This window comes from Colletotrichum jinshuiense, chromosome 1, assembly GCF_051148585.1.
Source record: "Colletotrichum jinshuiense chromosome 1, complete sequence".
Classification (NCBI taxonomy): Eukaryota; Fungi; Ascomycota; class Sordariomycetes; order Glomerellales; family Glomerellaceae; genus Colletotrichum; species Colletotrichum jinshuiense.
The window spans coordinates 2,595,848-2,608,339 of NC_139302.1; the positions used below are offsets into that span (position 1 = coordinate 2,595,848).

The window sequence follows — 12,492 nt, forward strand, 5'->3', positions numbered from 1 at the left end:
CCCCTCAGAGTGCGATTCCGAATCCAAACACGAACAGACTTGGCTCACCCCCTCCTTGTCAACATGTGGGACGGGTCGGAAGACTTGTTTGTCATTCTCGAAACGCACCTGAACAACCAATGCTCTACCGCAAACCCACTGGTGGTCGGCTGTCAGCACAGGTAAAGTTACACAATAGATTGTCCTGTCATTTATCCACCGCGCTAGGCAATGGATCTCGACTGATGTGATGTCGGCCCAGGGACTCCCCTGGGTTTGTCTGAAGCGGTATCATGCTTCTGGTACCTCCCTTTATGGCAAGCTATGGTTAGCTTTGTCCCAATAGGCCACCCTGCCAATGTGCCAACTTTCACCTGTCCCTCAATCCTCGCACTTTGTCCAGAACCAATTCATGTAAAAGCCACTCGCACTTGGTTGGCGACGGCATACTGGAGTGCTCAAGCCTGTCCGAGCTTCAACACAAACACAGTATTCTCATCCCACCTTCACGTGCCTATCCTTGGAACGCACAGCTTCCGCTTCTCAAAGCATGGTACAGCTGGCAACTACGGCCCACGAATGACCCGCGGCTCGGACGCTTTCCCCTGGGGCTGAGCTGCCCAGCGCGTGTTTGCCTCCCGCTCTCCTGCTTCTTGAGAATTGGCTTCCCCCCTCAATCGGTAATGGATGCCTAGGAACCATCTCCTCTGACAATTTCAACTGCTTCCCCCCCGGGGATTTGTGTCGATAAGAGGAACGATCTCATCGTTGCCGCCAAGGCCATACCGACCAGTCGCCATTAGACGGCTCCGCCAACGGCTTTCTTTTCGCCCATCACCTCTCACTCGGCATCATGGTTCTTAAGTGGCACGTCGGTACACAAGTTCTGCTGAAAACTGTACTAGCCATTGGCGTATGCCTAGTTTTGTATGCCAGCCAGCATCCCTCACTCGACAGGTTCGATCATCGCATCTCCGCCCTCGATCTGTCTCTGAAGCTCCCCAAGAATGGCTTCAATTTCGGCAATGCGAGCGACAACCAAGGTTTCTACGCATCCAATGCCGCCAATCAATTCTGCAAACACCACGGATATCCTGTCTTCACTTTACAGTCGGAGACTGGCCAACGGAAAATCTACGATCTCTTCATGGTTAACACGGAGCTTGACTGGATGGAGATTCGTCTAAACGCCACCTACAACTACGTTGATTACTTCATCGTCGTTGAGTCCCCAAAGACGTTTACCGGAAAGCCCAAGCCACTTACTATCAAGGAGAATTGGGACCGGTTCAGGCCTTACCACGACAAGCTCATCTACCACGAGCTGGAGTTTCCCCCGACCTTTAATCCAGCGAGGTCATGGGACTATGAGGACCTACAGCGCAATGCCATGTACACCCAAGTCTTTCCGAAGCTTACCGGAAAGCAGGCCCCCGTGTACGGGGATGTCATCCTCGTTGCAGACGTCGACGAGATTGCCCGCCCCGAGACGTTGCTGGTGTTGAGGACATGCCAATTTCCGCGTCGTCTAACTTTGCGCAGTCGTTTCTACTACTATAGCTTTCAATTCCTGCACATGGGGCCCGAATGGGAACACCCACAGGCTACCTTCTTTCAAGGCTCACGAACCATCCTACCTGCTAATCTACGGATGGGGGACGGAGGTTTCAAGCCGCTCTATGATCTCGAAAAGTCGAATCTCGCAAATGCCTGTTGGCACTGCTCCAGCTGCTTTGCCACGGTCGATGAATTTCTCACCAAGATGGCCTCATTTTCACATGAGTGGATGAACGGCGAACGGTTCCGAGACAAGAACCGGATAGCGGATGCTATCAGGAATGGGAAGGACTTATGGGGCCGGGATGTTGATCAGTTCGTGCGCCTAGAGAACAATACGGACGTGCCGAGCACGTTGCTGGATGAGCCGAAGAGATTTGGCTACATGTTGAATCGAGATGGTCCATCAGCTGGGTTCACTGATTATCCATGATCCGCTGCTTGCTTTCTGTGTTTGTATACTGCTCAAAAAGGATGCTTGCCATGAAATGAGAGAGGGTGTCGTATTACTATTGTATTATTGGTTAATAGGCTTTTCAAAGGGCCAGGGGCACTGAGTGGCATGGTTAAAAAGCACAAGCAAGGAGTTGGGCAAACGGTCTTTCGGATTGTGGGTTTGGATAACGGGATGCCAAGAGTTGGAATACCCCTCTGCTGCGCTAGAAGAGTCGTTTTCCGAAAATAAAACCTTATAGAACGAGGCATCTGAAACTTATCAATGTTGCCACAAGTGGGTGAGTGGGTGAGTGGGTAAATCAGGGAGAGACAGCCATAGATGATGAACTCGTTAACGTAGAGAGTTCCCAACATCCGCCGTAAGGACAGCTCCTCCCTCTGGCCTGTTAGTGTGGGGTTTGGAGAGTGGGAGCAGCCGTCCACTGAACGAACCTCTTGCAGTGTATCGGCTGGGTCAAAAATCACCAGGCAATCCCTGACAAGCATCGCGGCATCGCCCAATCCTTGGCCGTCCCCGGGGAGGTCGTTTCCAAACACATGTCTCCCTTTTTCAAACACGAAAACCACATTTTTATTCTTCTCTCTCTCTCTTCTTTCTCCTCTCTTTAACCCTTGGTTTTTTGAAGTAAAATAAAAAACAAGCTGCCTTCTCCTTCCCAGCGCTTAACACCCGCCCCTATCCATCTCGTCCTCGAGACGAAAGAAATCAAGACCCCTCTATCATCCCTCCGAGACATTGAGAACAAACCCCCCTCCTCGGGAAACAGACAACGCACGGCGGCATGTCATCCATGCCCGCAGCGTGCGGAAGTGTCGGTTGGCGGACCAATCACGACGCCACGGGCCGCGAGAAACTGATGCATTGATGCGCGATGCGCTGGCACTTTCTGGTCTGTGTGTCTCCGTCCGCAGGCTGCGTAGCTCCAGAAAGGAATGGCAAGAAAAGATGAGGGAAGGAAAGGGAAGAGTTTAAAAAAAAAAAAAAAAAAAGGAGCCGTGACGAAACAGAACATATCTTTCCTTCTATTCCCTCCCCTCTCCCCTTGGATACTTTTTTCTCCTCCTTCTCCCCCCTTCGCACTTACCCCTCCAAAATCTCTCCAAAAGATTGCCGGCGTTATCCCCTCCCCCCCTGGCCAGTGCTATTCTTGTACCTCACCCAGATATCCTCACCAAACATTAGGACCTTTCCCGCCTAGCTCAGGCTCGGCGCATCCCGCCATGCCTCTGGAGAGGCCCGTCGCAAACACTCCATGCCGGAGTGTTTCGTCTCTGACCGGTCCCATAGGCCGCTGTGCTGCCGCAAACTCGTCAAAGAAAGAGATGTGGTTCGTGCAAGTGATCAAGCGATCGCGCATCAGTCATGATATTCGTTGATCTACATTCGGAGCATCGTCATCGCCACTTACTACTCTCTTACCCTTTCTCCTCCCCACTACCGTCTTGACTTAATATTAATAGCACAAGCGCGCGCGTGTCCATCTTCAGGCTAGTTAGGCCATTCTCGAACAGAACAACCCGGCAATAGCCTTTCCCACCGAGAGGCAAGCATCCTGCAACTGCCAGGTGCCTTCCGCCCTCCCCGCGCGTGCGACATGGGCAAAATGCAATGGGGCCAAGCAGGCTCACTGGCTCTACTGATGCAGTCGCAGACCGACCAACAACGCCAAATATTTCGCATATTGTGTAGGAGAATTTCGATACAACACCACCTCGATACCGAGCCTCATGCAGAGCCCTTCCCAGCACATCTCGAACCATGGTTTGCCTAACCTTTTTGTGGCCGGTTACCCAGATCCCCGCCAGAGGAGATATGGAGAATGGACGCGAGTGGTAACACAAGTTCAAATTGCGGCGGAAAGGGGTCCTGGCATGCCTGGGCGAACCACCTCATCTGTTTGCCCACTTCATAAGCCACTGGATTACAGCATCCAGGTTCGTCTCCTCTTTGGCGCTGATGCCGTAGCAGCAGACCTCACGGTGGCCTATTGACTTGAGATCGAGCGCATCGATCAACTCATCGACCGACAACTTGTCCGGAAGGTCCGACTTGTTCCCTAAAACAAGCAGCGGTATCTCCCTCAAAGAGGCTTGGTCCATGAGAGCATGGAGCTCCTCGCGAGCTTGCTGCAGCAATTTCAAATCGGCAATGTCGACGATAAAGACGATGGCGTTCACGCCACGGCAGTATCTCTCCCACATGGTCCGGAACCGGGGCTGGCCACCAATATCCCAACATTTCAGTGTAACATGTCCTCGTTGCACCCGCTTCATGTTGAATCCGACCGTCGGGATCGAGCTACACGAGATCTCAGTTAGCCGAAGATGCTGCTAGCCGAGACCAACTACGCCAAAGACCACACGCATGTTGTTTTCGAGTCCTTGGGAAAGGGTAGGGTCGCTTACTCGATCGTGAACTCTCCGCCCTGGAAACGCAACGGTCAGCAAACGAACGCATCCGGCGTGGCGGACGGCGTGGGTGGCCGAGGAAAGACTTACTGCGAGGACTCGAAGTAAAGATGTTTTGCCCGCATTTTGCAGCCCGATCATCGTCACATCCATCTCCGTCGCCCTGCCGTCGCAAATCAGTACTCATACGCAATAATCATCGTCATGGTCGAGGGGTAGAGTGGGCGCGATGGCAGCGGGGTAAAGTCGGGGCGCGCGGGCCGTCTGTCGCTGGGAACCACCCCGCTGTCCATCACCGTAAACACAGTGCACTCACCAAAACGTCCTCAATAACCAGTCGTACACCTTCCGGAACAGCCCCGCCATGGTCGTGGATGTCGAGCTCGATGCGCTGTCGCGAGTAAGATCGTAGGGTTTCGTAAACGGGTAAACAGTGAGTCGCGGGCGCTTGCTGGTTTTGGGTCCAGTCACAGCACGAGGGCACCAAGTGTTGCGCGAGGATGGTGGTTGACGGCGGCACGGTGATGTCTCGTTCAAGAAGGACGGCGAGACGGTGAGGAAGTCGACGGGTGGGGTCCTGGTTTGGATGCTTAAGTATTCGCTGCGCTCAGACGCCTCTCAAAATTAGGAATAAAAATGTCTCGTATGACCCGTGGTAGCCGACCAAATGTCGCAAGTCAAGTCTCGCGAGCATGGACGAGAAGATGGCGCAGACTGTTGCTTTGTGCGATGATGGGGGCGGGAGGGTATGTAGAGAGGTGCTCGACGGGTCGCTGGTTTCTCGTTGGCGGGTGATGACAAGCAAGGCAAGCAGCGGTGCGGCGGGCGGAACCAGAGAGCCCAGGTGACGCTTGGCCCGGCCTGGCCTGTCCTGGGGAGGAGGTACAGAAGGTCCCCACCAAAAAGACGGGATGGATGGATGGGTTGTGGGTGTACACTACTGAGCACCCTGGCGCGGGCTCGAGCTTGGGGCACAAGCTGTAGGATGGACCGTGCCGGGTTGGAACCCAAGGAATGGCGGATAGAGGAAGCGATTCGGGACAACCGCGTCGACAGGGTCTGCAGCGGTTACAACTCAAGGACTAGGATTTCATTCGTTTGCTTGTGCCAGGTTGAAGTGGAGACTGTAACAGCAGACGCGATGAGAGTTGTGAGGAATGTATAGACTGGTGTATCCGTATGTAAGTTCGGGTATGTAATGTGCGGATGGAAGTGGTGCACTGACGACAACGCCGGCGGCGGCAGCGGCAAGCAGCAGCAGGGGTGAAGTGCGAATGCAGCGAGAATAGAAACTCGGCAAGGACCAGCGCAGATGGCAGGGATTTTCAACCACAGCGCTCGCTTTGTCTGTGGTGGCCTTCTCGGCAATGGTAATGCTTCTTTCTTAGATGCTGCGGGCACGAGCCAAAATACCCAGAGTAGAAAGCGCCAAGACAGAATGAACAGGATGCCGCCGATCTCTGTATTCGACGTGGTGCCTGTGATCCGAAGGGCCAGGAGGCAGAAGATGGAGACGCGGTATGTATTCAGAGACGAGAGAAATGTCCAAGACGGGTCCGAGGTGGTTCTAGCCGACCGGATTTGTGGACTGCGTTGTTTCGGGCCGCGCTTTATCCAAGGCAGGACAAGGCTGGTGAGGCGATGCGATGTGTTGCTCTCCGCCTTGTTCGCTCCAAGGGTAAGGTGAGGAGGAGGGGGAGTAGGTACTCAGTCGGTCGCGGGTAGATCAAAATCTCCAAATGGAGAGGAATGTGTCGAGAAAGGAAGGAGAGTGAGCGCGGGAGGCGAAAGCGTTGCAGGCGGCACAACTCCACGTCTGTCACTCCCGTCCAGCAAGGGCTGCGAGCGGACCGAGGCGGGACAGTGCGGTGGATGGCACCAACCTCGTCGCGGGCGGCGTTCGGCGTCTAATGACGTTGTGACTGTGATGGGAGGCGAATGGTGGGCGGCTCGCCAGCGGCGGCGTTTGTTGGTGCTTCTTTGGAATACTTGATGAAGAAGCAATGCGGGGTCCAGATGCTGCTCGAGTGAATGCAACAGGGGGGATAAACGAAATGAAACTCCGAGCTTGTTGAAAAGCAAGACGCAGAGTATTTAGCAATAACGGAGGAGGGCCAGGTAAGGCAGGCTGGGCCAGGCAGGCAAGCTTAGTGCAGTGTAAGATGATAACCAAGCACAAACGATGGCCAGCCAGTCAGCCAATGTGAAGCGGGTAGGCCGGCCGGTAGGTACCTCGAGCTAAGGTCAGGTAGTTCCCAAGCAAGGAAAAGCAACCTGGAGAACTACCAACGTGTGATGTAAGCCCCGGGCAAAGCGGTTGGTAGACTTGTGGAAAGTACATGTTATGAATGGCCGACTGAGCATGTCAATCAGAGGTCGGCATGCAGGTGCAAGCAGATGCAGAGGTAGAGGCAGAGGCAGAGGCAGAGGCATGTGTTATGCATTTGCGTGCGAAGCACCTGCAAAACCCACCTCACTTTCCTTAGTTACTGCAGAAGTATCCGTAAAACGTAGCATTGGTATCTGGGCTTGGCTTATTGGGCCCCCGGCCAGTACAGGTTGGGCTGCAAGTTGCCAGTTGCTTCGCCGTACCGCGTGCTAACCAGCAGTTATGGTTGGCTCATGGTGCAGCCTAGGCTTGGGTTCTCCGTGTGTGTGCTAGTTGCATCTTTAGAGACCTCCCATGTCGATGGGAGGGTTTGCCTGACCCTCGCATTGGCGAGAATGAGGGCGCGAGAGAGAAATGACGGCCACTAAGGCAGCATGACCACTTCATGCACGAAGACCTTACCCTGCCTTACATACGTATACTACCTACCGTACTTTAGGGGCGCAACTCGCGGAAATACCTTCTACCTACTGGGGCGCCAGCCTGCTGTCTAAGCATCGTCGGACTTTTCCAATGGGGTTTTCCTACTGTTTGTTCATGCTGTGTTTACTGTAGCGGCATCGGACCTTTCCAAAAATGAATGCGTCTCAATCCGGCCTGCTTAACCGAGTCTATCAAGATCGTGGCTGCGGTTCAGTCCCCGGTTCTCAATCATCGAACGAACCCCGAAGCCCACCTACAGCGACAAGAGCTGCTGCCGACAATGGGGCATGTCAGTAGTAGGGGGCATGTCACATTGAGTAACCAACACGACCAGTCGGATCCCACAAATATCTTGTGACAGATTAGGGGTAGCGAACCATTGGTGACACAGGTAGAGAAAATACACCAGAGCGCAATCTCCTGCCCAAATACCGGTACCCATTTGACCTTGTGTGACCGCGGCGCGATCCTCACCTGCCTAGGTACGGTCGGGAGTGGATCGGCCTCCGTAGGTGTCGGATGCCGCTTGACGAATTCCGAGAGCAGGCCCGGTTCCAGAGTCCCGTCCTCTCGTGTTGCCCCGCATGCCCGATAAATGACAGTGTGCGCACTGTATTCGATAACGGCCACTCACCTCACCGAGAACACGCCATGATTGGCCATCTCAAATTTTCCGCTCTAGTCTCCATAATAATTTTTTTGTCTTCACCGGGACCCGACAAGTCGCATCCTCTTCTCTCAGGTCCAGCAATCCGGCGTTGTTGGAGAAATCTATGTTCACCTCGGCTCTGTTGCCTTCGTCTTGTACAGCGAGCCAATTTCTACCGACGGTCGCACTCGTATGACATAAACTCCGGTATAGTGGCGCGTTCAATCTTGACGCTCCATCGTTAGCTAACTGATGTAGTCGCAGGCAAGCGAGCGAGCGAACATGGCTCCTTCAGCGACCAGCACCGAGTGGGATCACCAGTACAACACCCTGCGCCGCGAGAACCTCTTCCGCAACCCCCCGAAGGATCACACGGCCTATCCAGCTCTGCAAGAGGCCGTGAGCCCCCATATCGACTCCTTCAATGCCTTATTCAGGGCCGACGGCAAGAGCATCCTCGCTCGTGGCCTCGAGGATATCGGCACCAAGACCTACCTAGATGGCGACGATAGAGCTGGCCTTGAAGGAAAAAACCGCTTGTCGATCCGAATCAAGGGCGTGTCACTGCAGAAGTCGCAGCTGCCTCCGTCCAACAAGTTTGCCAGGAACCGTGAGATCTTGCCGGCCGAATGCAGAGAGCGCCATTGCACGTATCGAGGCCGGCTTTCCGCAACCTTCGAGTACCGGATTAACGATGGCGACCCGAAGGAGTTTGTTCGCGAGCTTGGCCAAGTGCCCATCATGGTCAAGGTAAGCACATTTGATTGTTCATTGAAAGCCAGCGAGTGGTGCTGACAGTGTCTAGTCTAACCGATGCCACCTGGAGGGCAACTCGCCCGCCCAATTGGTGCAGAAAAAGGAGGAATCCGAGGAACTAGGCGGCTACTTTATCGTGAACGGCATCGAAAAGATTATCCGAATGCTGCAAGTCAATCGCAGAAATTTCCCCATGGCCATCAACCGACCGAGTTTCCAAAATCGTGGCCAGGGCTACACCCCGTACGGTATCATTCTTCGATCGGTTAGACCCGATGAGACATCTCAGACCAACGTTTTACACTACTTGAGCGACGGCAACATGACTTTCCGCTTTTCCTGGAGGAAGAACGAGTACCTCGTGCCGGTCATGATGATTCTCAAGGCGTTGGTGGAGACGAATGACAGAGAAATCTTTGAGGGACTCATCGGCATGTCCGGATCCAAGTCAGCCAAGAACTCCTTCCTGACGGATCGCGTTGAATTGCTCCTCCGAACATACAAGTCCTACGGCCTCTACAGCAAAACCGAGACAAGAGCCTACCTCGGTGAAAAGTTCCGCGTGGTATTGGGCGTGCCTGACACCATGTCCAACTACGATGTCGGTACCGAGTTTTTGCGCAAGGTTGTCCTTGTTCATCTCGGCAACGTCAATGTCACCGAGAAGGAGGACAATGACAAATTCAGGATGCTGCTTTTTATGATTAGGAAGCTTTATGCCCTCGTGGCAGGCGACTGCACTGTTGATAACCCTGATGCCGTCCAAAACCAGGAGGTCTTGCTCGGCGGCTTTCTCTATGGCATGATCCTGAAAGAGCGCCTGGAGGAGTTCCTGACTACTGCTGTTCGGCTGTCGCTGCGAGAATGGACCAGAAAACACCCAGCTACACCCTTCACATCACAGGATTTCGCCAAGGAATTCCCTGCCAACATCTTTAGACACGCCAACGAGAACCTTGGAAACGGACTGGAATATTTCCTTTCCACTGGTAACCTGACGAGTCCATCCGGACTTGACTTGCAACAAACGGCTGGTTTTACTGTCGTCGCCGAAAAGCTCAACTTCCTTCGTTTCATCAGTCACTTCCGAATGATTCACAGAGGTGCTTTCTTCGCCGAGCTGAAGACAACAACAGTCCGAAAGCTTTTGCCCGAATCCTGGGGTTTCATGTGCCCTGTACATACCCCTGATGGTGCGCCCTGCGGTTTGCTGAACCATCTGGCGCACAAGTGTAAAATCATGACCGAGGCTGTCGATGCAACCAAAATTCCCGCTCTCGTTGCAGAGCTGGGCGCCGTTGAGACGTCCTCCGCTGCGACCGACGAGAGTGTCGTCATTATGCTTGACGGCAGGATCGTTGGTTTCTGCACGCCTCGCGAATCCCTCAGAATCGCAGATACCCTTCGTTACTGGAAGGTTGAAGGCACTCACGGTGTGCCTCTGCAACTCGAGGTTGGCTACGTCCCACCTTCCAACGGCGGTTCTTACCCTGGTATTTACCTCGCATCTGCGGCCGCGCGCATGGTAAGACCTGTCAAGTATCTCCCTCTCGACAAGGAGGACTTTGTCGGGCCTCACGAACAGCCTTATATGTCCATCGCCGTTGTGGAAAATGAGATTGTATCCGGAGAGTCGACGCACGTGGAGTTTACTCCCACAAACATGCTCTCTATCCTCGCCAACATGACACCTTTCTCGGACTTCAACCAATCTCCCAGAAATATGTATCAATGCCAGATGGGTAAGCAAACTATGGGAACGCCAGGAACTGCTCTACGGCATCGAACGGACAACAAGATGTATCGGTTGCAGAGCGGCCAGACGCCCGTCGTACGATCGCCTTTGCACAACGCTTATGGGTTCGACAATTTCCCCAATGGCACCAATGCTGTTGTCGCGGTTATCTCGTACACTGGTTACGACATGGACGACGCTATGATTCTGAACAAGTCGGCGCACGAGCGAGGATTCGGCCACGGTACCATTTACAAGACGAAGAAGATTACTCTCAAGGACGAGTCGAGAACCCGAGCAGTCAAGAACATCTCCAAGCTGTTCGGTTTCGCCCCCGGTGGTTTTGTCAAGGGACACTACCGTGGCCTTCTTGACGAGGATGGTTTGCCCTACGTTGGCCGAATGGTCCAGGAAGGAGATGTTATCTGCGCGTGGCACACGGTGTCAGCAGACTACAGCGGAAAGCTCATCAACCTCGACGGGCAAACACACTACGAGAAGTACAAGGAATCCGAGACCGCCTTTATTGAGGAAGTGCGTGTAATTGGCAGTGAGACGGGTAACGAGCCTGCCCAGACGGTCTCCATCAAGCTCAGAGTCCCTCGATCGCCAGTTATTGGTGACAAGTTCTCGTCTCGTCACGGACAGAAGGGTGTTGCCTCCCAGAAGTGGCCGGCTATTGACATGCCATTCTCAGAGTCAGGTATCCAGCCTGATGTTATTATCAACCCTCACGCTTTCCCTTCACGTATGACCATTGGTATGTTCGTCGAGTCGCTTGCTGGAAAGGCGGGCGCTCTCCACGGATTGGCGCAAGATTCGACGCCATTCAAATTCAATGAGGAGAACACTGCGGCGGACTACTTTGGTCACCAACTGATGAAGGCCGGATACAACTACCATGGCAATGAGCCCATGTACTCTGGCATTACCGGAGAGGAACTAGCGGCAGATATCTACGTCGGCGTCGTTTACTATCAGCGTTTGCGACACATGGTTAACGACAAATACCAAGTGCGAACAACTGGACCAGTTGTGCCGACGACTGGGCAGCCCATCAAGGGTAGAAAGCGTGGTGGTGGTATTCGTGTGGGAGAAATGGAGCGTGACGCACTGCTCGCTCACGGCACAGCCTTTTTGCTCCAGGACCGTCTGCTCAACTGCTCAGATTACACACGATCCTGGATCTGCCGAACCTGTGGATCGTTTCTCTCAGTTCAACCAACAGTCTCGCCGTTTGTGGGCAAGAAGAAGCAGGTTACAACAGTTCGTTGCAGAAACTGCGCGACTCAGCTCGACGCTGGCGATGCTGCCAGTGCTGCCAAGGTGGAGGGAGAAATTTGGGAGGATGGCCAAGGCAACCAGTGGGTTGGAGGCGATAATACCACGATCGTCGTCGTTCCGGGTGCGCTCAAATTCTTGGACGTGGAGCTGGCGGCTATGGGTGTCAAGTTGAAGTACCGTGTTGACTCTCGCGATGCGCCTCGCAAGGGCCCTTTGAAGCCCATGTCATCATTACCTTAGACGGCGTTCGGTGGGCAAAAGATAGAGGTCCACCTTGTAATTTGATGATGATTTGATCACGGATACATTGCTTGCGTCCTGTTATCTCTTGGCGTGGCATGTTGACACTGGTGACTCGTATAGTTTGTTGTCGATTTTGCTGGTCCCCGAGCTACGACATCGACTTTAGCAGATGAGGCGGTTAAGTCGAAGGGTCGATATAACCGACAAAGTGTCGTTCCTTGTGGAGAGTATAGCTGGTCCAGATGGTAGGGGACACGGGCCAGCATAGGTCGCCATCAAGATCGCGTAACGTCTGCATGCACAGGTCGGCCACAATCAGATATGAGTTCGAGATTGTGCTATGCAGGCGCCCGAGTTAACAAACCACTTAAATCGACTGCTGTTGCACAAACGACGCTGGTAACCGTAACGTGTGGGACTGAGTAACCAGTAACCGACATGGGCGTGGCAAACACGCTGTCAATCTCCTGATTTCGGTTTGAAAAACCTCGGGCGTGGGCAATCCAGGGCTATATTGGGCTGAGAGGAAAAGGCGGCCGAAGTGTTTTGAATTGAGACATTAAGATCCTTTAGTTTGAGGTCATCGCCTGAACATGTGGTCCATGTGAGGCG

The 12,492-nt window shown here is 53.6% G+C and overlaps 3 protein-coding genes across 3 annotated transcripts; 2 read left to right on the forward strand and 1 right to left on the reverse strand.

Moving 5' to 3' along the window:
• Positions 1-832: 832 nt before the first annotated feature.
• Positions 833-1,969, forward strand: EsH8_I_000680 (glycosyl transferase; the record flags this gene model as incomplete). The annotated part of the gene is made up of 1 exon (XM_083268093.1): positions 833-1,969. The coding sequence occupies one exon, from the start codon at positions 833-835 to the stop codon at positions 1,967-1,969; it is 1,137 nt and encodes a 378-aa protein (XP_083118531.1).
• A 1,913-nt stretch (positions 1,970-3,882) lies between these two features.
• On the reverse strand, positions 3,883-4,767 carry EsH8_I_000681 (P-loop containing nucleoside triphosphate hydrolase protein; the record flags this gene model as incomplete). Its single annotated transcript, XM_083268094.1, has 4 exons — positions 3,883-4,291; positions 4,399-4,418; positions 4,492-4,564; positions 4,718-4,767. 4 exons carry the CDS (start codon positions 4,765-4,767, stop codon positions 3,883-3,885), a joined length of 552 nt encoding a protein of 183 aa, XP_083118532.1.
• A 3,377-nt stretch (positions 4,768-8,144) lies between these two features.
• On the forward strand, positions 8,145-11,877 carry EsH8_I_000682 (DNA-directed RNA polymerase I core subunit RPA135; the record flags this gene model as incomplete). Its single annotated transcript, XM_083268095.1, has 2 exons — positions 8,145-8,612; positions 8,668-11,877. The coding sequence occupies 2 exons, from the start codon at positions 8,145-8,147 to the stop codon at positions 11,875-11,877; spliced, it is 3,678 nt and encodes a 1,225-aa protein (XP_083118533.1).
• Between the last annotated feature and the right edge of the window lie 615 nt (positions 11,878-12,492).